Source organism: Rhinoraja longicauda, chromosome 20 (assembly GCF_053455715.1).
Source record: "Rhinoraja longicauda isolate Sanriku21f chromosome 20, sRhiLon1.1, whole genome shotgun sequence".
Lineage (NCBI taxonomy): Eukaryota > Metazoa > Chordata > Chondrichthyes > Rajiformes > Arhynchobatidae > Rhinoraja > Rhinoraja longicauda.
Window position 1 is genome coordinate 5,580,322 of NC_135972.1, and position 27,839 is coordinate 5,608,160.

Consider the following 27,839-nt stretch of genomic DNA (forward strand, 5'->3'; position numbering starts at 1 on the left):
CATACTGTAAAACTCAGAGAGATATATAGCATGGAAACAGCCCCTTCAGCCAACCGAACTGGCCATCAAGGACCCATTCTCACTAATCCTACACAAGCCCACTTTATTCTGCCCACATTCTCATCAACTCCTCCCAGATTCTACCACTCACCTACATACTAGGGCAGATTACAGTGGCCCATTAACCGACCAACCCACATGTCTTTGGGACATGGGAAGAAACTGGAACATCTTGATGAAGCTAACATAGTCACAGGGAGAACATATACACTCCAGGTAGACACCGTCGGTGTTCAAAATGGAACCTGGGATGCTGGGGCTGTGAGGCAGCAACTCGACTGGTATGTTATTATGCCACCTGACACGTTCAACAAGCACCTCTGCAAAATTCCAAAGAATAAAATATTTACCAGCCTCTGCAAAGTTTACAAGGGTAACATCATGACCACTATGTTATCGTCAGAGATTGTATTTGATCGAGACTGAGAAAGTTTTAATTCTGTATGTTGTACTATCATTACTAGTCCTGGTTGAAACAACAGTACTGATGAGCTATATGATTTTAGAGCTCCTAAATTTAACGGAGAGTAGATCTGTGCTAAACTGTGATCCACTTGGTCATACCCAAAAGACAACACATCTCATTAATTCACTGGACATTGACATTCTCAGCACATTTTTCAAAAACAGCCTAAAAAGTTAGAAAGACACAAGGACCTGCAGATGCTGGAATTTTGAGTAAAACACAAAGTGCTGGAGTAACTCAACGAGTCAGGCAGTATCTATGGAGGGAATGGACAGGCAGGGTCAGAACATGGTCAAACATCATGAAACATGGAGAGGGAGCAGCATTGCCCATTTCCTACAGAGATGCTGCCTGACCCATTGTGTTCCTCCAGCACTTTGTGTTGAACCTTAGATACGATAAAACTTTATTTATCCCAGGAGGGAAATTAATCTGCCAACAGTCATGAAGCACAACAAGATACATGAAAAATGAAATTAAAGTTATCTCATTTCATTTATATCATTGTGAAAAACGAATAGTTCCCACACCAAAAACTCTGAACACTTTTAAGGCCCAATCACTCCTGTTGCCCATGTTTCCAACGGTGATGCAATTAAATTTACAAGTGATCAAGAGATCAGAACTGAAGAATCAATACATTTATCAGAGAGTTGTGGGATTGTTGGAAGAGATTTCAGAGATTGGGGGAGCCAAAGGAATGGAGTGATGAAAAAAGATGGGAATTTTAGAATTAAAGCATTACTTAACTTGCAGCAAACGTAGGTGAAACCACAGTAGTACCAGTGGTAGCTAAGCGGCAGGCAGAAAAGATTTGGATAACCTCAAATTTACAGAACAAGGAAGTATAGCCAGAAATGTGTTGATAGACACAAAATGCTGAGTAACTCAGTGGGACAGGCAGCATCCCTGGAGAGAAGGAATGGGTGGTGTTTCCCATTCCTTCTGTCCAGAGATGCGGCCTGTCCTGCTGAGTAACTCCAGCATTTTGTGTCCACCTTCGGTTTAAACCAGTATCTGCAGTTCCTTCCTACACAGGAATGTGTTGAAATTGGTTGGCCGACAGCAAACAAATTTGAGAATCGTAGCAGCATAAGAATGAGGCTGAGATAGAAGAGTATTAGTGATCTTAACTGCAAGATTTGAGACAGTGGTGAAAATCCTGTTCCAAACGGAATCTAATATGTTTTTCATGATGTCTATCCTCAGGTTGAACACAAAATAAAACAACGTGCATTTCACAAATGAAATGCAGGAGTATAATCTGGCAAACACAAAGAAAGTCCTTTCATTTTACAATAACAACTCATACCATCTTCTGTACTCCTCAGCTTGCATTGTACTACATGGAAAACAGATAATGTTGTAAACTAGTTTATAGCCTTGAGCCCAACAGTCACGGAGCCTTGATCATAATCCTAAATATAGAAAGAACTTAAGAGAAAACAGCTTCTCATAAATAGGGTAATTGGGGGGGGGGGGGGGGGAACAATAATAATAAAAAGCACAGAAAATTTATTATCCAAGACGGCCAACAGAATTGCGCAGCTGCTGGTTTAATAATTAAATTAGTCAAGTTTCTTTCTGGAGTTTATTTTGTTAATTTTTTCACGAAGACTTAATCAACATGACCCTGCCAAATCTGCCCACCAACCATCACGGCAGAAGGGTCCAAAAGCACTTTATGTTTCGGCAGTTACATGGACACCCAATCACGTTTCTCCATTTAAAACTTTGATCTTTTTCTTTTGTTTTAGTTGGCCACAACACAAACATGTGGAACATTAAGAAAACTTCCAAACTGCCGGAAAAGGTTTGTGACACGATGAGGAATATAAAAAAAAGTTTAAGTTAACAGTTTCTTCAGATCAGTTCATCAACAATAATTCACCGCGAAGACAGTGTAGTCAAATTACTAAATAAATCTTAAATAATTAAGCTAGCCTTTCAAAACATACACATATTTTATTTATTTTAAACCAAACTGAGAATAGTAGTTTTGTTTGTGAAATATAAATAGTTTTGAAAGATAAAAATGATTTGAACCTCAAAGAATACATGAGGTCAAAGTGACAAGAGATCGATTATATTTATTATAGTTAATCAGTTTTTGGGAAGTGCTACAGAAAGAGCTCAGTTGGTGAAGGATAACCACAAAAGCCAGAAAATCCACATGGCCCAGCACTTCCTAAGAACTGATTTGGGAACAAAAATCCTACCTACCCGTTTGTTAGCCGTGGTTACCTCCCCATTGAACCTGCCCTTCTCTCCACTAGTTTCCACAGTGTGAACCTTCACAAAGAAACCAGCCATTTGGCAAAGTTGAAAACAATGCAGGGCCCCACTGATTGGCAATCCCAGAGAGATACTTTGTCAGTCAGTATTGCCGTGTTTACTGTGTTGAAGTGGCTGTCAAAGTAATTGAGTGTTTGTGTGTATCAGGGACATTCATGAGCTTTCATATACAACCCAGAACTATTAAAACATTAAACACAATACACAAGGAAGTGAAAAAATAATTACACTGGAAAACTCCTGCAAAATAACTAACCATAACTAAAGTAACTCAATTCATTTTTTTAATGAAGCATAATTGATCTTTATCGTCAAGGCATTCTTCTGCATTCTAATGAATGGGCTTATTGCCCCTGTGTCAGGTCTGATCTGGTAATAGAATAATAGCAGCACACAACCTGAGTGCTGGGAATTCTGCAGACATTTATTCTTCACTGGACTCCAAAAGATGCAACTGGTAGAAATCAAGTTGGAATTTGCTTAGTTTGCAACATCCATGAAAACTATTTCCTTTTAAACCTAAAAAAAATAGCACTTTTATGTGATACTAGACAACCCGTGGACCCGTTGGGTTCAAACCTCTCCTGCGGGCCCGGCAACCCCGTTGGGTGCAAACCTCTCCTGCAGGCCCAGGGCAGCCATTGCGGCGGCCAGCAGTAGGAGAGCAGCCGCAAGGCACTGCCGCGTGTTCGTCCTGCCGGCGGCCATCTTCTTTGGCCTTCTCTCTGACGCCGCGCCGCACCACGGGAGGAAGGTCCACGCTGCACCACGGGATGAAGGTCAGGCGCGGGGCATGCTGGAACGGATGGCGGTCTCCCCGGCAACCCTCCCACAACTGTGCACGTGCGGATCTGGCGGTCATCTTACGGTTGTGACGCAAGATGAACACGTAAGTATAAGATCAACGGGCCCCAACTGCGCATTTGGGTTCCCATTGTGACATTGAACATGGAGGTATTACTGTGCAGGCGCGGCTGACAGGCACGGCAAGTGGGAGTGATTTATGAACGTTTAAAAAGTCAATAACTTTTAAAATATAACAACAATTTGAACGAAACGTCCTCCAGCACACCAGAGGCCAATGGTGAGTAAGGTAGGCCTAATTTATTTTGTGCTATCGTGTACCGTTTTGCTTGTATTTCAGGAACAACATACATACAAGATGATAGTTTTAGTAATATATTAAACCAAGTGGACCCGTTGGGCCCAAACCTCTCCTGCATTGGTGCAGCAACCAGTAACATGGAATTGACGTGAAATGTTATTATTGAAACAGAATAGAAGACAATTTAAAGTGGTATAAAAGATGATTCAATGGTCCCAATCACGGTTAGCACGTCACCAGAGATAGTAAAAAAATGTGGCTTTTATTCTCTTTCTCTGCGAGTATGCAATTCATAATTAGCCATGTATTTTAATGATCATTGTTTCAAGAAAGCTAAAGAGCAAGCAGAGGCAGACAACAACAAGACACAAAATGCTGGAGTAACTTAGTGTGTCAGGCTGAGGATAGGTGACGTTTTGAGTCGGGGCCCTTCTTCGGGTTTTGGACAATAAATGCTATGTTTGACATTGCTGCCCGCATTCTGTAATTATATATAAAATTAAAAGGGGAGTACTAGAGAATATGGAATTGATCTTCCTAGTGCAGAGAATGTAGAGAGTAGGTGTAATGTAGGAGTCCAAAATAGTGAGGTATTCAGACAAAGAAGATGGAAAGACATTCTCATTGATGGAATAACCAAGAACCACAGGACAAAAAAGGTTTCTGGCAAAATAATCAAAGGCAACATGAAAATTACATATTTTTATTGCAGAATACCAAGGCTGCATTGACTGACAAAGAGGTGGAAACAAATTCAATCATGGCTTTCAAGAGTAAATACAATCAATATTTGAAAGAAAACGAAATTACAGGGAAAGGACAGGGAAAGGGACAAACTGTACTTCACTTGCAAAGAGTCAGTAAGCACTAGAAGGGACCAATGTTTGTATTCAAATTTGTTAGATTTCTATGAATTCTCTGATTCTATCCAAGCATCAAATATTAAGCAGTAAATGCTTGTTTTAATTGTTTCCATCCAACCTTTCAAGCTTTAAAATTCCTAACAATCTTAACAGCATCGGCAAGAGATACTGCTATTTTACAAGTACACCAACTTGTATATTTTGATTATCATCGTCAATCTTTGTGGCATGCAATGGATGTGGGAAGTGGGAAGGGGAATGAGGAAGAGTAAAAACAAAGTGGGCAACCCACCAGGCATTCATCCGCTGAGCTTGTATGTCAATAAGAACTGGATATTTTGGAGTAGATAATGTGTGAAGATAGAACTTTGTTTGAATTATTTACTTAAATACTCACATGCTACTTTACATTAATCAGCAGATCAGTAGTTACCATTAAACCTGCAAGGAATGTCCTGGTTGCAGGCCTGTAAAACTGTTTGTGATAATTGGGCGTGTTCAGTAAGGACGGACAGGAAGTTAGCACTTAACAGGAACGTTTTTACTTTCCAAAGTACAGTACAAATTATTTTTCTTACTCTTTTTCGCTGTCAATTCCAACTATTATGGCAGCAATGTTGTAGAGATATTTTTACTTGAATCACTTGACATCCTGTGCCCTTATATTATGTCTGTACCATTTGAAAGCAAAAAATAAAAAGGAAATGTGAGACAAGCGAGTACAACCCAAGATGATCACCCCTAATCTAAACTTTAAACTTGCATGGAGAGACAATGATTTAACTTGATATTATTATGGTTAAGTACAGTAAGTTTTACATGAACTGATTTTTGATCATATTACTCTATTCTAATATTTAGTTGAGAGCAAATATGGCAGCAAAGTTGATTAAAATAACTCCTGTGAACATATCCTAGCCAAGGCCAAGCAGGATTCAACTCATTCTCTTGACAAATACTAAGGTTTTTTAACAGTATGGATCTCTCCTCAACCTAATGTCAAGTTAGATTCTATTCATCTTGAAAACTGTTTTGCTCTCAACTCAAAAGCTCTGTTAATATTAGAAATTTAATTCTGAATTAAGGCAAATAATATGGATTACATTATTAGAGTGATACAATCAATCTGCGTGTCTTGGTATCTTTTGTTCTCACTCACATTGTGGAAATATGCAGCCTTAAGCAGCTGTGTTTCTTTGCTGAGGACATTTCCTTGTCTTTTCATAATTACATTCAGTGGGCTCTGTATTTTAAATTTACCCTCAGTCTTCTTATCTCTTACCAGCATTCTGCTCAGTTTTCTCCATTTTATGGCCACAAAATTTTACCTTGGACATATTTTCATACATGAACCCATAACTACAGGTTGCAAGCCAACAACTTTGGTTTCAGTTTACATTTCATTTAAGAGGCAGTAATGGGATTGAAAATTAATCCTGTACTCTTCCCCAAAGTAATTTAAGATGATTAAAAAAATAGATTCCAATTAACCCACCACTGCATATTTTCTTAATATTTTCATGGAAAGTGTTTACAGATCAAAGTCTTTGCAGGATTGGAAGTAGAAGATAATAATAATACTTTAAATATTTTTATTTAACCATTCAATGGGCATTTCTGCACGATTTCCTTTTTTATGAGACAACTTCAGTCTGACCCTCAATACTTCCCCTTGCATTGCGTATATTTTGTTTGTTTTCTATGAATAACTATTAAAATGTTTGAGTTAGATGTTTGACATTCAGAATCATGTGCTTTAGATATACATAGAACTAGTTTATGCAACTCCCATATTTCAACTTCAGTCTCAATGCATGCCTTAAAGTTGAAAATGAGAGGTCAGTGAATGCATCCAAGTTTCCTAAAGCTGTTCTACAAATATTCTATGATCAGCTTCAGTTATTAAGTTACATTTTACAGCTAATTCAGACTTATTTGTACATAAGCATTAAGAACTTCATTCCATACATTTTTAAAGAAACATTATCTTCAGTATCATGAATATTGATCAGACTCACCATCTGGTTATGATGGATCAGGAATTAAAAAAGATCCAAGTCTAATTTTTATTCAATGTTATTTAACTGCTTCTTAAATAACAAAAAAAAAATGTTGAAACAGAAAAGCTCCAGAACATAACCATGGGAAAATTAGCCTTTTTGAACCACATAAATAAAAATGGAATGAGGTGGCAGAGTTTTCATTATTTTTACATTATGGGAACACAAATTATAGTTTGATGATAATAAATAAATCTAGTTAGCTTATATTATGTCCAAAAATGCAAACTCTAGATTTAAAAAAACTCAAAAAGCTGCAACATGTGATTCCTGAAAAATTGATGCAACATTGAGAAAAGACAAGTGATAGTCTGCCAACTATCACTGGATTTGCTTTCACTACTGTGCACACTAATATGATAAAGTTATTCAGGTCAATCTGAAATCTGTCTTAAATCTAAATTAAACAAACTTTGAGGGCATGAAGCACAAGCCAGCTGTGGGAAAATACATTAAAAAAGGTAGGCAGTTAACAAGCAATGACTAACATCTAAAGAATAATTTGTTGTTTACAAGAAATATATATCCCTTTGAGGCAAGAAAGAACAACAGGGAAAGTGGTCCACCCAAAGCATTCAAGCGAAATTAAAGATAGTATAAGATCAAAGCAAAAGGCATCACATGACCCAGAAAGTAAGCAAGCATGAGGATTGGAAACAGTATGAATTTAGCAAATGAGGATCACTAAGGAAAGGATTAGCAAATCGCAAGAGTAGGCTAGCAAGAAATATAAACAGATTGGATGAGCTTCTGAAGATTTTTGAAAAATAAAAGTTTAGCAAAATTTAATGCAGGTTTGTGTTGAAAAAGGATAAATGATAATGAGGAATAAGGAAATGGAATTGGGAGAGAAATTAAACAAATAGTTTGTGCCTCATTTCAAGGAGGAATCCACAGAAAATCTAGATACAGTGGAAGAGCACAGATCTAGTTGGAACTGAAAGTGTTTAGCATTGGGAAAAAAATCCAACATGGAGAAAATAATGGGATTGAAAAGGTGCAAAATTGTGAGGATCAATGAACTTCATCCATTGAGGTGGCTGAACTCTAGATCAGTTAGCTGAACAACAGTACTGGGGAAAATGTTGAATCAATTAGTACAGAAATATTATAAGAAAATAACTGCAGATGCTGGTACCAATCGATTTATTCACAAAATGCTGGAGTAACTCAGCAGGTCAGGCAGCATCTCGGGAGAGAAGGAATGGAAGTATTCCTTCTCTCCCGAGATGCTGCCTGACCTGCTGAGTTACTCCAGCATTTTGTGAATAAATAGTACAGAAATATTAACTGGTCGCATTAACAAACTCAATATGTATTTTTTTTTAAAAAAATCATGTTGAACAAATCTGCTGCAATTCTGCTTTGTGGAATAGATAAGGCCGAATTAGTTATTGCAGTGTATTTAGGTTTTCAAAAGGCCTTTGACAAAATGTCACACAAGAGGGAATTAAATATGAGAATGCAAGGTCACCTCTAAGAGTGAAAGCCAATGGAACCCTGGATGTCATGGGATAAAAAGGGTTGGATAAGGAGAAAAAAGGAAGCATACATCAGGTTTAGAAAACTAAAATCAGGGAATGCCTGGCAAGAATAAAACATGGTTAAGGAGATGCTTAAAAAAAATCAGGAAGTTAAAGAAAAGTCACAAAGCATCACTGGCAGATAAGATTAGGTAAATCCAAAGGTGTTTTAAAAGTATATCAAGGACCATAGAATAACTAAAAAGTATGGGGCCCTTAGGTACAATGAAGGCAATCTGTTTGTGAAACCAGAAGATTTTGGCGAGGTCCTAAGTGAATACTTTTCATCAGCATTCACAAAGAAATGGACTTTGCAGATGGAGAACTCAGCAAAGAGGAAGGCTCAAGCCTTAAACAGGCTGAAAGATGGCTAAATCGCCGGGGCTAGGTGAGATTTACCTCAGGCTGCTATGGGAAGGAAGGGTTGCTTGGGCTCTGGCTGAAAATTTTAAATCTTCGCTGCCTAAAAGCAAGTTAGCAGATGACTGGAGGACAGCAAATGCGGCATCTCTTTTCAAGAAAGGAAACAGAGAAAAGCCTGTAAATAACAGATCTGTGTGCAGAGAATGTATTGAAGAAAACTCCTAATGATCATCGGAAATACAAGGACTAATCAGAGTATGCCTGTGTCAAAGCAGACCTTGTCTGTCCAATCTGATTGAATTCTATGAAGAGGTAACAGTGTGTATTGATGAGGACCGTGCAATGCAGGTAGTTCTGCTCTAACAGCTTCCATATTATGAATTGGGTATAATGTGAGTGATTAATTAGAGAACACTATTTACATTATGCAGACCGAATTGGAGAGAAAACGATTTTGATCTGGAATTACAGAAACACTTTTATGGAAATTATGAAAATTTATGGAAATTGAAAAACAGAAAAAAGCTGTCTTCAATTTAAGTAGAATAGGGGAGAAAAAAACATAATAATCAGGCACCATGGGCCCTTGAGAACATGGTTGCTACTTTAACCATGGGTGGCCATTAAAAGTGACAAGCAATTGCTTTTATTGACATTTGTGCAACGGTACTCTATTAAACAATGTACCATACTGCCTGTAGTATTTTTAACAGTAAATAAAATAACCTTAATGTTATTGAAAAGTCTTTTGAAAATCTCGTGGGAAAATAACATTGTTATTGAGAGTCTGAAACTCTCCAGCTCCTAACCCCTTCTCGCATTGACACAATTGTCTTTATGACACAAGGTCTCTTAGGAACGCAACTATTGCATTCTAGTGGAACTACATGCAGTTGTAGTTTACATGGACTTTGGTAAGGCCTTTGATAAGATGCGTGGGAGATTGGTCCAAAAGGTTAGGCCCATGGGATCCAGGTCAGAGTATTCTAATCTTACAAAGAATCTTATAAAGGATAAATAGTAGGAGTTCAGGCAGGCAGCAGACCACCTGCAGTAAGGTCACGTTAAAAGAGACTTCAGAGGATACGCTGTCAACAACAACCAACAGTAGAGATCGTTTAACAAGGCAGACCAGAGAAATGCTACTATGTTGAACAAATGAAAATTAAGTAACCAAGATGCAGGACACATGCATAAACTGATGATAAATGGATGCAGAAATTAATCTGGACACTTGGCGAACCAAAGTGCTCAAAGAAATCACTCAAGGCATTTATCACTAAGGCATGACTTTGAGTATGTTAAACTCAATATGAAATGCCTTGAAGTATTCGGTCATAATTTATGATAAGTTAACTCGCACATTTTACAAGGTTTAGCAGCCACCCATTCTTTTAGAAATGAATGTTCAGAATATCATTGGAAATAGTGGAATAACAACAGTATTGTAAATAAATATAGTTTGATCACACATTCCATTTTCACTTTGTTACAGTTTCAAAACAACTTTCCAGGAGGAAATAAACCCAGATTTTACCATCTTTATATAATTTAGATTCGAGTAGGTACTGTTATGTTGATGACAAAAATATTGACAATTGTATTTCACCCATTTTTGCAGTGCAAAGTGGATGTATATTTTGTGAAATCACTGTTGTAAATAAAATATGATAATTGCTAAATTGGGTCATCCTTGATTTAAAAAATTGCTGTTGTGGTTTTCTTCTATTAAGTGCATTAAACATCACTTTGTACATTCACGAATGACAGTTGTTGACTGAACTCACAACTGCGGTCTCATTGCACCCTGTAAACAGCAAACTAGGTCAATGCTGCTGAAGTGGTTACTCTGTAGCAGGTATAAAGGCTATCATAGACATCAGGAGGATAGACACACAATGCTGGAGTAACTCAGTGAGCCAGACAGCATCTCTGGAGAAAAGGAATAGGTGACGTTTCGGGTCGAGACCCTTTTGCAAACCCGAAAAGTCACCTATTCCTTTTCTCCATAGATGCTGTCTGACCTGCTGAGTTACTCCAGCATTTTGTGTCTATTTTCAGTTTAATCAGAATCTGCAGTTTCTTCCTACATAGGAATGAGAAAATGGGGGAACGGGGGTGAAGTGATAGAAGCGCAGAAAATGGCAGTGCGAGATGGATGGAGAAAATTGAGGTGGAGAAGGGTTAGGGTCAGTTTAATGGGACCTCATCCATCCCTACCTTGCTATCGGTCATGACTATCTGCAAAGTTATGGATGGTCTAAATCACTTTTGAGGAATCAAAGAAAATAAATGTCCCAGAAGGACTCTTTAATTTTCACATTGCTGATGATGTTCGGTATGGTACTCTGTTTCAATGCAAGTTAATACAATAAAGGTGTGAGGTAATTTTATCATTTAGGCCAGAAGTTTGCACACACAATTTGCTATGTTATCATGAGCATAAAACGGTGAAGAAATGACCAAAGATGATCCAATTTCCAAATGAGTAGCAATTCAACCTGTAGTGGTGTTTAAGAGGCTTTTTGATAACCACTTGGATCTGTGGGGAATGGAGGGATACGGAAAAGACGCAGCGATTAGTTTATCTTGGCATCATGCTTGACACACATATTGGGTCTGAAGAAGGGTCTCAACCCAAAACACCCAATCCTTCTCTCCAGAGATGCTGCCTGACCCACTGAGTTACTCCAGCAATTTATGTCTACCTTCGATTTAAACCAGCATCTGCGGTTCTTTCTTACACACGCATATCGGGGGCCGGGAGGGGGGAGGCTGTTACTGTGCTGTATTGTTCCCTATACTAAATATTTTGAAGCATATGTGAATTTTTTGTAAAAATCTGCTGTAATTTTTTTTCTCTATTCTGGTTTCTACACTTGTACTTCTTTGCAGAACTTCAACATGCATTTGCCTGAATTTGAGAAACAAGAAGCTGAGGAACAGATATAAAAATTAAATTAATTTCAAGGCAAGAGCAGACCATTGTCATATGCACAGTTTTATACCTGGTAAAATAATGCTACCTCAGGTTATTAAAAACTAGGCGGGCATCTGTGCTTGACATACCATACCAAAACTAACAATGTACACAGGACTGATCCTTTCAATTAAGACAGTTAAAGTCATTGGTAGTTGTTCAACAACTGTCCTTAACATCATTTGCCGAGTCCGAGAAAGGGGCCAGCAGAAGTAGAACTCCAGTGGCATGGAGCCTCCTGTCCAAGAGGCTGAAAACATTTACGGAAGCCTGATAAACTAATGTTATTTAAAAAAAATTAAACTAAATTGATAGCTCTGATTTAGAATGTGCAAGTTGAAATTAATCAAAACACACAAGGTAAATCACATCTTTAGGGAGACCCGATGAACCAAGTTCAGCGTAGCTTAGTTTGGAGATAATGTGCGGAAACAGGCCCTTCGGCCCACTGAGTCCACGCCGACCAAGCACACTAAAGCGTAGGAAAATAACTACAGATGCTGGTACAAATCGAAGGTATTTATTCACAAAATGCTGGAGTAACTCAGCAGGTCAGGCAGCATCTCAGGAGGGAAGGAATGGGTGACGTTTTGGGTCGAGACCCTTCTTCAGACTTAAGAAAGCACACTAAAGCCATCAAACACACACTATGGACAATTTATAATTATACCAAGCCATTAACGTACAAACCTGTACGTCTTTGGATTGCGAGAGAAAACCGGAGATACTGGAGAAACCCAAGCAGGTCATGGGGAGAACGTATAAACCCCATATAGACAAGCACCTGCAGTCAGGATGGAACCTGGGTCTCTGGCACTGTAAGGCAGCAACTCTACCGCTGCGCCACTGTGCCGATATACACAAATAAAGATACAACTTGCTGGAGTGACTCAGCATGTGAGGCAGCATCTCTGGAGAAAATGAATAGGTTATGTTTCGGGTTGGGGCCCTTCTTCAGACAGTCCCGACCCGAAACATCACCTATCCATGTTTTTCAGAGATACTACCAGATCAGCTAAATTACTCCAGCACTTTGTGGGGTTCTGATTGAGAATGATCAGCCAAGATCACATTGAATGGCGGTGCTGGCTCGAAGGGCCGAATGGCCTACTCCTGCACCTATTGTCTATTGTCCTTTTTTGTAAACCAGCATCTGCAGCTCGTTGTTTCTACAAGTTGATGTGTATTTGTAGAAACAAGGAACTGCAGATGCTGGTTTACAAAAAAAGGACACAAAGTGCTGGAGTAATTTAGCAGATTAAGCGAACTGTGACAATTGCAGCAGTGTATTACAGAACTAATTGCAACAGCAGCATAAACAGTTCTGAAACAGGTACAAATCTCACATTAATTCAATAACATGGAATATTGCTACAGTATATCTTGTCCATAACAATAGACAAGGCTGACTATTATTACATAAATCATCCAGGGGAACTCACATACCCTTGCATTTCTCACTGATGCTCAATATAGATTCCCACAAGGCCTTTTTGGTCAAAACCTTAGTAAAGCATTAGCCAAATATAGACAAAGAAACTGAACTCAGACTATTAAATCCCTAGCATCAAGGAATATGCACATTTATTGAGTAGTATCTTACATTAATACCAATGTTTGCCGAGTACTTCAGCATACTCAATTCCATACATAATCCTCACGTAATGAAGTAGTCCATGTCTCCAGGTAGCAATGCTATTAAGCCAAGGCTGATTCATCATCACACTAACAAGAGAAAAGTCCGGCCAAAGAATCAGGTTCAAAGAATCTGGTTCAAAATATGGTTCAAAGAAGGGACTTATAGCAAACCCACCAGGCAACCCCGTGTTACAGAAATTCACTCTTAAAAAAATCACAATTCACTAGCCAAAAATTTGAGAAATAGAATAAAATTTGCTGTTACATCATTTCTGGAAAAAAACAACAAAATCTAGGTTTTTTCAACTCTCATTTCTCCATGCATGCACAGCACACACTGCTTTGCATTACAGAAAACAGAGATACGAACTAGGAACGCAACCTTTCCCCTCCTCGTAAAGTCAGGGTTTCTGCATCAACATTTTCAAGGGGCAACTAGAAAGTTATCATTGTATTCAGGCATCTTTCATATTTCCCAAACTTGTAACCTGAACTACCTAAAAAGGTAGAGGAACTGCTAGAAGTTTCCTTCCTGTTTCAGACTGAAGATCTCAATCGGGATAAGGGCAATAACATATAACAGAGGAAAACCACAGAGATGGGGGAAGGTAGACCAAAACTGGAAGTTGAAAACTCTGATAACCTGATGCAGGGAGAATGCAAGAAAATTGACGTTCAAATTGAAGTAGGTGTCCTTTATGGGTCACCGGAGATTGAAGCCAGGTCCAGCTGAAGTCAAAGCTGTAAAGGGATGCTCAGCCTAAGAGATGTTGCTGAAGTTTAATTTGTTCTGGAGCTCATCTTTCTCTGCTCGGCGGGGGCTTCAATGTCGGGAGCCACGACCGCCCCGACGTGCAGCAGCAGCGTCTTCGCCCGCATCGGATCACGGGGCTTGGGTCGGCCCGCTGCGGACCTTTCACCGTCTGGCGCGGCCTGGAACGTGGCAAGTACAACAGCCTGACCGCGGGAGAAGACGGCAGGGGAAGAGAAAAGACATTCTGGCCTTCCATCACAGTGAGGAGGAGACTGGAGGAGACTCACTGTGATGGATGTTTCTTTTTGTTTTGTGTTGGTTGGGGTTGTGTAATTTGCTTATTTTATTGCTCTATTGTTGGACTGTGGGTGACGAAGTCTCGTCCAAAAGACCTGTTTTTTGGATGACAAGTAAAGGTAATTCTGATTCTGAATTTTGATCAACTTTCTGAGCAAGTTCCTCCCCCATCTAAAAGATACGTGCGACAGAGTCGTCCAAGATGGTTTTGAAATTATATGTGGTGTATGTTCACAAGCAAATAAATCAATAGGATAATCATTACAGAACCTGTGTTGACATTTTGTTGATAAGAAGGAACTGACATGCAGCAGAGTCATCCAATAATTTATAATCCAAGCTCTAAATGATGCAGGAAAATGTCATGCAAAAACTGAGAAGGAATTATTTGCCTTGACCTTTGGATTGGAGAAATTTCACCAGTAAACCCATGGGAGAACTATTAATGCGCACAGTGATCAGTTGAGATTTATAAAGTAGCTGTGAGGTAACTAAGATTGCTGGTAAGGAATCAGTCATACAATATAGAGAAAGATTCAATACTCTTCGGGCAAAGATGTGCAGGTTGACAGACGAGATGCGGCTAACTGATTTTAACACAATAAACATGGTGAGACATATTTTAAACTCAAACCATCAATTTGCACTATGATTATTAAAGATAAGGTATAACGATGCCTGCCTGAAGCAAACAATTCAGACAGGATAGAAAGAGATTTATTCACAAAATGCTGGAGTAACTCAGCAGGTCAGGCAGCATCTCGGGAGAGAAGGAATGGGTGACGTTTCGGGTCGAGACCCTTCTTCAGACTGATGTCGGGGGTGGGACAAAGGAAGGATATAGGTGGAGACAGGAAGATAGAGGGAGATCTGGGAAGGAGGAGGGGAAGGGAGGGACAGAGGAGCTATCTGAAGTTGGAGAAGTCGACGTTCATACCACCGGGCCGCAAACTGCCCAGGCGAAATATGAGGTGCTGCTCCTCCAACTTCCGGCGGGCCTCACCATGGCACTGGAGGAGGCCCATGACAGAGAGGTCAGACTGGGAATGGGAGGGGGAGTTAAAGTGCTGGGCCACCGGGAGATCAGTTGCGTTAATGCGGACCGAGCGCAGGTGTTCAGCGAAGCGATCGCCGAGCCTGCGCTTGGTTTCGCCGATATAGATAAGTTGACATCTAGAGCAGCGGATGCAATAGATGAGGTTGGAGGAGGTGCAGGTGAACCTCTGTCTCAGGATAGAAAGAGACTTGGGTCAACATTAGTGTGCGAGGTTGAACCTGTCCACAGACTGTACTTGTGTAAGGTGAAATATGTAATCATCTTCAGAAGAGAAACGATGACTGTTCCACAGCTACACAGAAAAAAAATCAGTGTTGGCTCCTCGCATGATTACCGCAGAAGAGTAATAGAAAATAAGATTATTAAAGGATTGGACACGCTAGAGGCAGGAAACATGTTCCCAATGTTGGGGGAGTCCCGAACCAGGGCCACAGTTTAAGAATAAGGGGTAGGCCATTTAGAATGGAGATGAGGAAAAACTTTTTCAATCAGAGAGTTGTGAAGCTGTGAAATTCTCTGCCTGAGAAGGCAGTGGAGCCAATTCTCTGGATGCTTTCAAGAGATAGAGCTCTTAATGATAGCGGAGTCAAGGGATATGGGGAGAAGGCAGGAATGGCGTACTGATTGTGGAAGATCAGCCATGATCACAGTGAATGGACTGAAGGGCCAAATGGCCTACTCCTGCACCTATTGTCTATTGTTCATAAAATATCTGCTAACCAGGATGAATGGGAAAGCAGGGATTATGTGTATAAATGCATTACTGGGCTTTAGCAAGGCCCATCTTCAAGTCCTTCATGACATTAGCACAAGGTCAGCGCAGGTGACACAAGCAAAACAAGTGAGCAAGCCTGTTATTTATTCAGAAACAGAATAAGAATATATTTCAGACACATCGCTGCTTTAAAGGACATAAGTAACAAAATCAAGTTTTTAAACTGTGTGGGACAGGTAAAAGAAACATAGTTCATAACTGAAACAATGATTAAAACTGAGTGAGCTTACTTCATTTCAAGGACTTCTTCGAGATGCTTCCGTCTCTCAGCATGCAGGTTTGTGAGGTGAGCTTCCTTTTCTGCGAGGGACTGCTGGGTAGAGGACAGCTTAGTTTTCATCAGCTCCAGTTCTTGTTTCACTTTTTCCATCGCTGTCATTAACTCTTCCACCTGTAAAGCCAAAAACATAATGTTTATTGAACAATAATAAAGTTTAGTATTGACATTTAAAGCAAAATTTATGCAATTATTATAAACATTAAACTATTTACAGACCAATTACTGTACCAAAATTTTTTTTAAATTCCACTGCTTTCCTAAAGGCTGAGTTTATAAATGGACACAATTAATTATTCCACTGCGCAGATCAAGAATGGTTTGTGTCGATTGCTGATGTGTGTTCAAATCCAAAGACACAGAATAAGTTCTTTCTAATTGCAGTTATTAACTATTTGTATTGCTTTGAATTGATGATGTAACCCAAAACAAGTTTTCTATGAAAAAAACTGCAGATGCTGGTCTGAAGAAGGGTCCCAACCCAAAACATTGCCTTTCCATGTTCTTCTGCGATGCTGCCCAATATGCTGATATTTGTCTGTTGATTACATACACATTAATTGTCAATTTAATAGGAGGAACTATTGAGAGGATGCAAGTAAACAGAAATTACCCGAAACACAATCTTAAATGCACTGCTTAGTTGGAGTAAGAAAGTTGAAAAGGAAGACAATTAAGGGAGAAATATCCAATTCAAATATCTGAACAATTCCAGTAGTCTAACTGCTTCATATCAGAAAGTGGTCTATTAGGCTTAGATCCCCACATGCCTAACTTACAATTGGTCATCCGTTGATCCACCAGGCCACTGACATGATGCCCAGTATTCACACAGAATATTTCAGCCCTTGCATTGGTGGATGGCCTCTTTGACTGGTGATCTACATCGCAGCATTTAGTCTACTGGAATTGTTCAGATATTTGAATTGAATATTACTCAGGTAATAAACTGCAGCATTTTTGTTCAATTTACTGCTTCAGAGTTCAAAAAAGTCGGTTTCCTCCTGTTATTTTCCATACAAGTCTTTGCTATGCCATGCATTCATATCAAGCACTAAAGAGAAACAGGTGCTTTTTGGAAGTCAGGGTGAGGGGGGGACACCATAAGTAGAAATATCACTGATTGCTTTCTTACAGCTGATAGCTACAGGGCTAGATTGCAACAGTAAGAGGAAATGATATCATGGCAAGGACACAAATTAAAAAAGTCAAACAATAACAGAAAATGTTGAAAAAACTGCAGATTATTTTTATTTTCGTTCAAAATTTCAAAGTTTGTTTTCCCCAATGAAAATGATGATAATATCTATATGGTTTAAATTGTGCTGAGAGATCCAATGAGAGCCAGAGAGAAGAAATAATTATAAATTTCATGGTCACACTTATGTTATAATGGAACGAATGTTGGCTGCTTCTGCGTAATTGAATAATTACAGAAGTTGTGTGATTAAATGATATAATGAGTAAATTGATTCTTCGTCCAGACACGCTTGGAAGTCATGCCATCCTTCCTTACCTGTTTATATTATAAACACCAACAGCAGCCACAATGAGATGTTGTTTCCCTCCATATTATACAGGAAGAAATCTGGGACTGTGGTTCGATGGCTTGGTGTAATTGGAAAATTATGAATATAGTTCACTGTCCAAATATGACAATGTAAATGGCACTCAATGGACAAGTTTTCTGAATTAAGAGTAACAAAAAATTGTAATTTACTTCTCAGATATATCGTATAATAAAATACTCCACACATACTAAACAAGCATACGAGATTCTGCACTAATGCTGCTCAACAACCAGTATCACATATTGCAGCACTAAAAAGCAAAGGTCTACAAGATTGTACTGGGGTGAATAAACAGTAATATTGTACCACAAGCAAAATAACTACCAATAACCTGCCCCTAATAAATGAAACAAAGCTATATATATATTTTTTTTCTGTTATCAGAGTACGCTTGCACAGTAGTTACCAACAAGATCTGTGATTGATAAATTGCGAAATTCGGTTGGTCTTATTACTTTGTAACTAGGCAATGGCAAATAATATTCAACAAACCTGTCTGAAAGTTAATATTTTACTGTAAAGTACTTTTCAACTTAACCACTGGCATTGCTTGGCATTTAAAGTCTTTTCTATCAAAATTATAAAACTCGCAAAATCAATTGCTTCAGAAATCCTGACCAGTCAAACAGCGCTGAATCTAGACGTTCAGCCATAAAAGAGTCAGAGCAGAGGAGTAGCCGGACAGGAGCTCATCTGTGTGTTTGTTCTGCCATTCCCAACACTAGGCAAAAATTGCTTCTGACCAAATTGCAGAATGCAAATCATATTGCACACCAGTGAAAAGACTGCTCTCTTATGCAGTCACACACATGTAAACTGTTAAGCATACAAATCACAAATTCAGTTACACCAAACACAACCTCCCTACTGAATGTCCACTTCCCTTACAGAGGGTAAATCTCCATGTGTAGGGCAATGAAAGGATCACTCAGTTTCTACTTAGGCTAAAACCGAGTAATATGACGGAACTCACGCGGCTGGGATGGGTTCCCACGTAGGACATGAAGGTGAGGAACCCATCAAATGAAGATTAGCAAGTATGAGCAATACATTTCCACACTGACACTTAGCACAATATCACCTTAATACCCCAAATCTTAAAGCACTGTCTGGCCTCAGAGTGGCAGGTAAGGATGGGAACGATCAGAAAGATTAAACCTCAACTGAAAATATTAAGAGCTGATTTAGTTGGAATTGGCATCAAACTGAATGAATGTCAGGTGTACATATGCAGATATTCCCATTTTCCTTTCTTCGGATTGCTCATTTGTTCAGTTTCTTCAGACATGTATTTTCTTACTTGAATCAATGGGTAAAAGAACTGCAAGCACTAGTTTTTCTTCATACTTAAAGTCACTCGTCATAGCCCCGCTCCATGGCTCAAACATTTAATCCAGGACAGCCTTTCAGTATTGTACTGTGGTGGTGCCTTGCACATGAGACATGAGAGCGAAGGCCCACTTGCCTAAACAGCTAGTTGTATAAGATGCATGGCATGAATTTAAGAAAAGCATTGGATCAGAAGATTCTGGGAAATACTGAGATTTTCATGCTACATTGCTGCACTTAATTGCAGTAAATATCAGCAAAATAGGGGTTTATGTGCCAATGAGAAAGACATAAATTGGTGGGTGAATACCATACAGTGTAGCGGATACACTCTAATGTTGGACTTCTTGCAGAGTCCAGTTATGAAGCACAAAGTTGTCAACTTGTATAACATTTATACTGAGGAAACTGTTTGATAAATCTATTTCAAGGTAAACCTGCTCAGGAAAGAGGAAGCACATTCATTTGAATGGAAAGGAACAGCTATGGGGAAGAAATTTAGTCTAAGGTAATTTACGCTACTCAATTCATTGAGTTTATTCGATTGTTTTACAGTTTTTTCCCCAAAACTTTTCAACAACTTTTGAAATGTTTAAACAATTTAATTTTTAATACTCTTTGAATGGTTCAAACCCCGTCAAGAAAGGCTCAAACCCAAAACATCACCTATCCATGTCCGCCAGAGATGCTGCCTGGCCTACTGAGATACTTCAGCACATGTGTTTTTTTTCCCTTTCTATGGTTGGGTAGTACAAGTGAAGCGGAAAGCCCGGCTATTGTAATGCAGGTCAACACTGGGGAATCCACAAAAGGACAATGTGAACATTTTCCATCTATCTATCAGGTGTTGTAAGATACTCTAAAGTTTCAAAGTACACAATATAAATATCCTAAAACAAACACTCCTATCTCCAATCTCCACCAAGGTTCTGACACATCCTTTATAATTCAAAGGTTAATCTAGATATTTTATTTACTAGCAAAGAGCCTCAGTTCAATTCAATAGACAATAGACAATAGGTGCAGGAGGAGCCCATTCGGCCCTTCGAGCCAGCACCGTCATTCAATGTCATCATGGCTGATCATTCTCAATCAGTACCCCGTTCCTGCCTTCTCCCCATACCCCCTGACTCCGCTATCCTTAAGAGCTCTATCTAGCCAGCTTTCATGCCAGCTTTCACTTGTTAATGTTCTAATCAATGTGTAGGTAGGAACTACAGATGCTGGTTTAAACTGAAGATGGACACAAAATACTGGAGTAATTCAGCGGGATAGGCAGCATCCATGGAGAGAAGGAAGGGGTGACATTTCGGGTTGGGTCTGAAGAAGGGTCTCAACCCGAAACTTCACCCATTCCTTATCTCCAGAGATGCTGTGTGGCCGCTGAGTTACTTCAGCATTTTGTGTCTATCTAACATTCTAATCAAGTTCTTTAACAAGGCAAAGGGGAGAATGCCCAGGTATCCCAGCTATTTTTCCCCATGAAGTGATGTTCTTACAATGGTGAATGAAGGCCGACGAAGATCCATACTTCCAAATATTTTTAAAAGGCTGGTGGAAATCCACTGGTGGCTATGCCAACTTACGAAAATACCAACCATTCCATATTCTCGGCCAGGCATTTGCAGTCAGTGTGTCTTGCCCTAGTGCGACTCAAATGTCACACAATCGCATACTTCTTAACCCGTTTAATTTACCAGTTAAAGTACCACATAATCTGCAATATTCCTATCATCTCTGATGCCTCTGATGCATGTTAGAAACAAACATATAATATGGATCTTGATATTTTCTGCAACGACTTGGGTTTTGAACAAATAAGCACAGCAATCACTCCAATGTGCGACAGATACAAATAGAACGGAAACTAGACGCAACAATGAATTTTTTGTGTAGGTTAAAAGAAAAAATGGAATGTTGAAAATGAACTAGAATTTTAAAAAATGATTCCCATACCTTGGACCATTTAAAGCAAAAGTTGTTGCACTCATGCAAACTCTCAATAATGTGCTTCGCACGAGCAATGTGCAGCATAATAGAAGAAAGAGAATTTACTAGATGAGAAAAAAAGTACTTAAAACCAACAATAATTGCAAATTCTATTATTCTGCAACTATTTACATATAAATCTGCAATTAATAATCACATGTTACTTACATTTTACCAACATATTTGGATAGTTCACTTGCCTACTAAGATATGCAGGCTCCAGCAAGAAATGTAGAATCCAGAATACATTTTATGAAAGAGTATTATCATTTTAAGTACAATATTCTTGCCATTGATTCAATACCTTTAAATCAGAACAAATTCAACAAACCTTGTATATTTTATCACCATATATTTTAAAATTAAAATTTTAACACCAAATCTTTATTTTTAAATCAATTCTTTATGACGATGTTCGATAAGAATTGATAAACGTCATTCTCAATGCCACTATTGTGTTAATCAATAAATGTTCACAAATCCACTGCACAATGGCCTTACAGATAAGATTCAATCATGTTCACACAGCTCTTAATATGTTTCATTACCATCTGTAGTACATAACTTGCGATATTCTGATCATGTTTTCCACGCTCCAACATAAAGTAACAGATGACTTTCATTTTATCTCAAAATTAAACAATATGACTGTCCTTTTCATAAGAAACAGTAACATATTGGATAATGGTTAGGTTAATGAACTAATAACTGGGAGGCCTGGACTAATAATCTCCTGTTCCAATCCCAGCATTAGAGCTAATGCGGTAGTTTAATAATTATATAATTTGGAATAAAAAGAAATCAGTGAAAGTGCCAATGAAATCACCAGATTGTCATACCATGCCATCCTGCTCAGCAAATCTGAAAAACATATGATCTTTGTCCATTACCAAGGATGGCACAGCAGTCCAGACTCTAACCGAGCTTGCCAAATTCTAAAGGTCGAAGTTAAAGACTTGAGTTCTTGCCAGGGGCAGAAAATACCAATTTAAGGGGAAAAAATAACCAGACTTTATCCTCATCAATTTAGCTGCCATAGATACACAAGTCCATGATCGTATTGGCAAGAATGACTACCACACTGTCCTGTCTTCACACAGCAGACATACTTCATCAGCAGCATCAAGAAACTATAGGTAGATGGGATTTATTCCAGGTTATTGAGAGGCAAGAGAGCAGTTCGCAGGAACCTTACTGAGGAGAATTTTGGATAGGCAGGGAAAGGAGGTTATGTGCAGGTAGATAACAGATGGTATTGGCATTATGTTTGGCACAAACATTGTGGGACGAAGGACCCAGTCTTGTGCTGTACTGCTCTATGTCATAACTAAGCATTACACAATGAACAATCAGATTAATTTTGCAGTCCTGCAACAGGACCAGTTACCTTGACAGCAATGATATAAACAGTTGAATAACATGGTACAAGTCCCCGTGAACATTTCCGTGCTGGTGGGAGAGCCCAGCATTTAAGTGAAAAATGTGGCTTCACAAATATCTTCAATCACAAATGCTGAGTGAATGATCTGAATAGGTAACAAGTCTAATCAGGTAGCACCATCCCCCAGTATCACATGTACTCCTGATATTTAATGGGAATTCCATTGCGAAATCTCCGAAACTTTAATGTTCGGGCTTCATCATGGCCAAAAACCAGAACCGGAAGGGTATGTAATGCGGATATAAAAGTCATAGGATGTTATTGTTCGCGTGAATATCACAACCTGATTCTCCAGTCATTTCACAATCTGCAAGGAAATTTTTCCATTCGCCTGGATGAAAGCTCGAAAGGATGGAAAATATGAAGGATAAAGCAGCAACTTCTTTGGCACACAATCCACCATCATAAACATTCATTACTTCAGCTACTGGAACACTACGAGTGCAGGGTGCACCATGTATAACATGTACTACATCAACTCTCATCTTACTACTCTTGACAACATGGAACTTAGAACAAAACCCTCCTCGTAAACACAAGACTCTTAACACACCCCTCACTGTAGCACAAGACCAGGGAAATGCCCTTCTCATACCAAAATTCCACAACACAATTCTTGAGCAATCATATCATATCATATCATATCATATATATACAGCCGGAAACAGGCCTTTTCGGCCCTCCAAGTCCGTGCCGCCCAGTGATCCCCGTACATTAACACTATCCTACACCCACTAGGGACAATTTTTACATTTACCCAGCCAATTAACCTACATACCTGTACGTCTTTGGAGTGTGGGAGGAAACCGAAGATCTCGGAGAAAACCCACGCAGGTCACGGGGAGAACGTACAAACTCCTTACAGTACAGCACCCGTAGTCAGGATCGAACCTGAGTCTCCGGCGCTGCATTCGCTGTAAAGCAGCAACTCTACCGCTGCGCTACCGTGCCGCCGAAAGTAGAATGCACCCCTCCCTATAACCACTAAGTCCAAATAACTTGAAAATCAAAATACTACAAAACCTACCACATTTCCTGCTGCACATCTACAGCACAGCCACTCAAGGTTATAGAGGGCCACCATACAATAATTTAAACAGATACGACATTCAACAATAATCAAGATAATGATCAAGATAAACACAAAGTGACAATGATAATAGTGACTGCCAGTCATGTAATGGCACTACTGCATCAGAAATCCCATCTGAACAGTTATTTCCATAAATTTGTATACAAAATGCATTGTTCACAGAACAAAATTCACCAAATAATTGTCAGTACAATGCACTATGTAAACAAAACATTATCAGCTTCCTGATAGCAACAGCTTCTTTCTCACAACCATCAGGCTCTTGAACACTGCACAACACTAAACTCAACAATGACGTTCTACAAACTATCTTTGATTGCACTATTTCGGTTATTACACTCGTATCACAGTTATTAATTTAGTGAATTTAAAAAAAAAGTTATCTATGTGCTTTGTGGACATGGGCCTGTTAAGTTGCTGCAAGTAAGAATATCATTGTTCTGTTGTCAGTCTTCACTCTTAACTCCCAACAGCATTAACTCTTTTCATTCCTCCCACCTTTCCCACAAAGCTTGTTGGTTGATACAAAAAGTATTCATCGTAACAACAAATAAATAATCAGGTAAAAATGTGAAGAATCAATGTTCACTGAATACACTATTAAATTCAAAATTATATTTCTCTATGATTCAGATGCAGAAATACTATTGCAGTCAAATAAATATATTTCAATACTTTAGAATAAATTGACATGTATTCCCAATTAAATTGCATTACAGATTTCCATTTTGAATTCCTTAGGTCAACTAACTTTCAAATCAGACAATATCAAAATACAACACTGTAACATCTTCAGTGTTAGATTAACTAATTACCATGATCACGAAGATGATATAAAATGAACAGATGGATGATACCAACATCAAAGCAAAGTTCATGAGATAATGAATTAAACACAGAAAAGGTCACTCAAACAAATATACTGATTGCATGAACAAAGCTCATACTTGCCCATAAATATATTTATTTTCTACCTTTCAAATCTTCCTAGGTAAGATTTCCCTTTAGATTTTTTTGTTGTAGACTTTACTTTAGTCTATATCTGATAAATTACATTCCCCAAGTACAGAATAAAAAGAACCTGAAGCTCATCGTATCGTATCAATGTACTGAAGCTGGGCTTGAAGCTCATTGTATTGCTGCCTCCAAGATTTTGAGTATTTCTGAGTCAAAATCTCACCAAGATTTCTGCGTATTTTCTGTATGATATAACAAGAATTACATCTTAAAGTGAAATTAAAACTAAAGTATTGGTCTTTATTATTCAAACTTTCCTTGCATTATAGAGAACCACGAAAGGCAAATGCATACAACAAGAAACCGAGGGCAGCACATACTACAAACCTGTTTCTCAGAATCATTCCTTGCAGCTTCTTCTTGTGCCAAGACCATCTCACGTTCTGCTGTAATCTGTACACTTTCTCGTAAAGCCTCCTCTAATTCTTCAATACGGTCATCTTTTTGGCGTAAAGTATCCTACAGAAATGGGAAAAAGAATTGCGGTGAACAATTATTGTTACATAGCAGTGTTTCACTCAGAGCATTAGTTTTCAATTCAGATCTACAATGGAGGCAAACAATTCCCCAAATTTTCCATTTATCAGGATTTTCTTTCCATTTTCTGGAAAAATGACAGGTACAATTACATTTTAATTCAACCTAATTTAAATCAACATAATTCATTAAATATATATCAAGTTAAGTAGGTCAGTATTTACAGACTTTTGTCTCAATGCTAAATCTTGCATTGTTACTTTAAAACATCAATATAATTTTAAGCAGATGATGGCGGAAACAAAGCAGAAATCTATGCTTCACGCAGGATGCATATTTGTATATAACATACCACTAGAGACACTCATTTAGTTTCAGCATTCCAAAACTAGGATGGCAACAAATGGACTGAATTTTCATGAGGAATGTCTATTTTGCAAGTCTCACCCAAGCATTAAAAGCAAACTTAAAATTCAGTGCAAGAGGACACTATCACAAAAAAAGCTGATGCTTCAAAATCTCAAACTCAAGACCTATTAAAATCTGGGAAATAAAATAGGAAGAGTAGTTAACACCGTACAACTTAAATGAGAGGCACCTAGCATGGGACATGTAATGCAGTCAGGGTTTACCCGAGTGATTTTTTTTATATCTGCAGAATTTTCAATTGATCTTCTGTGATATCTCATTAACTATGGAAAAATCTCAGCTCTCCAAAGTTAAGGCTTGATAACATGAGACCTAGTGGTTGTAGTGCTGCTATTGAGAGCAAAAAGCTAAGCCAGGGTAAAAAAAAATAGCTCCTTTCAGTGATACTGCTTTGAAGGTCCTGTGCTTTGGAACAGGGTTTTTCACTTTGACAGCACATTCCACCATCAGAAATCCCAGGTTCAGAACAACGTCAGAGATAACTGAGAGAATATAGATGATTTCATTTGAAGAGTCACATCTGTGGAGTCATTTAAGTTCCTTGGAACCATCATCTCCAGAGACCTTAAATGGGGGGCCACCATCGACTCCACAGTCAAAAAGGCCCAACAGAGGATGTACTTCCTGCGGCAACTGAAGAAACACAATCTACCACAGGCAATGATGGTCCAATTCAATACTGCTATCATTGAGTCCGTCCTCACCTTCTCCATCATGGTCTGGTTTGGCTCAGCCACCAAGCACGACATCCGGAGGCTGCAACGAATCGTTCGCACAGCTGAGAGGGTTGTTGGCTGCAACCTTCCCCCCATTGACGAACTGTACACTGCAAGGGCCAGGAAGCGAGCGGGCAAGATCATCTCTGACCCCTCTCACCCTGGCCACAAACTCTTTGAAGCACTTCCCTCTGGAAGGCGACTCCAGACTGTCAAAACATCCACAGCCAGACATAAAAACAGCTTTTTACCACGAGTGATTGTTCTACTCAATAACCAAAGTCTGTAGTCTCTGTTTTGCTCTGGTTTATTTTCATCCACATGTTTAGACCGTAATGGTGTATCCTTATTGTTTTGATGTGTTTATGCTTTATTCTTAATTGTTAACTGTATGTTTGTGTTGTCATTTGTGAGCAGAGCACCAAGGCACATTCCTTGTATATGCATACTTGGCCAATAAACTTATTCATTCATTCATTCATTCATTCATTTGCAGTTAGAATTTGTAAACGGCTGCAGATATTTTTTGAGTGAATGCTAGTCCACACTTGGTCTCACCGACGTAAAGGCGACCACATCGGGAGCACCAAAACCAGTAGATGAGGATGTAAGAGATACACATGAACCTCTGTCTCACCTGGAAGGGCTGTTGCCGTCCCCGGATGGAAATGAGAGAGGAGGCACTGGGACAGGTGTTACATTACTTGTGGACGTAGGGGAAAGTGCTTGGGGTGGGGGTGGGTTGGCTGGGAAGGGATGAGCGAATCAAGGATTTGGGAAGGGAATGATCTCTGTCCACCAAGCTTTCTCTCCCCCCCCCCTTCCAATCAATTTGAGGAAGGGTTGCAGCCTGAAACGTCATCTTCCACAGATGCTGCCTGACCACCGAGTTCTTCCAGCATTTTGTTTGTTGTTCAAAATTCTAGCATCTGCCGTTTCTTGTCTCTCAAAATCAAGGATACACAGATTATCATCCGTTCATTCCAATGACCCTTTGGTATGGAATGCAGAAAGAGTGAAAATAAACTATAAATAGAGGTGAATAGAGATGGTAACTCAAATTTCACTGTCCCTTAATTGGTACATGTGACCATAAATTGATCTTGAAATCTTGATCTTAAAATCTTGAAATAAAGACAGCAAAAGAAAGGAAGAAAGAAATGCAGAGTTGCAATCACATATCGTTATTCATGATCTCCCAATGCCTCATTGCAAGGAACAGCATTATCATGAAGGAAATGTGGCAATCAATTTGGTAAACAGT

General features: G+C 38.9%; 1 protein-coding gene across 3 annotated transcripts in view; it reads right to left on the reverse strand.

Moving 5' to 3' along the window:
* The window catches only part of LOC144603518 (ELKS/Rab6-interacting/CAST family member 1-like), a 422,464-nt gene that overhangs the window by 273,251 nt on the left and 121,374 nt on the right, over positions 1-27,839 (reverse strand). For 2 of the 3 annotated variants that reach the window (XM_078416811.1, XM_078416812.1), the window contains exons 14-15: positions 25,281-25,412; positions 16,467-16,627 (exon numbers count right to left, since the gene is read on the reverse strand). In XM_078416811.1, coding sequence (XP_078272937.1) covers positions 16,467-16,627; positions 25,281-25,412 — 293 coding nt within the window. Of the gene's footprint in view, positions 1-16,466; positions 16,628-21,369; positions 21,424-25,280; positions 25,413-27,839 lie in introns of all 3 variants that reach the window. The other variant, XM_078416813.1, reaches the window with a different exon arrangement.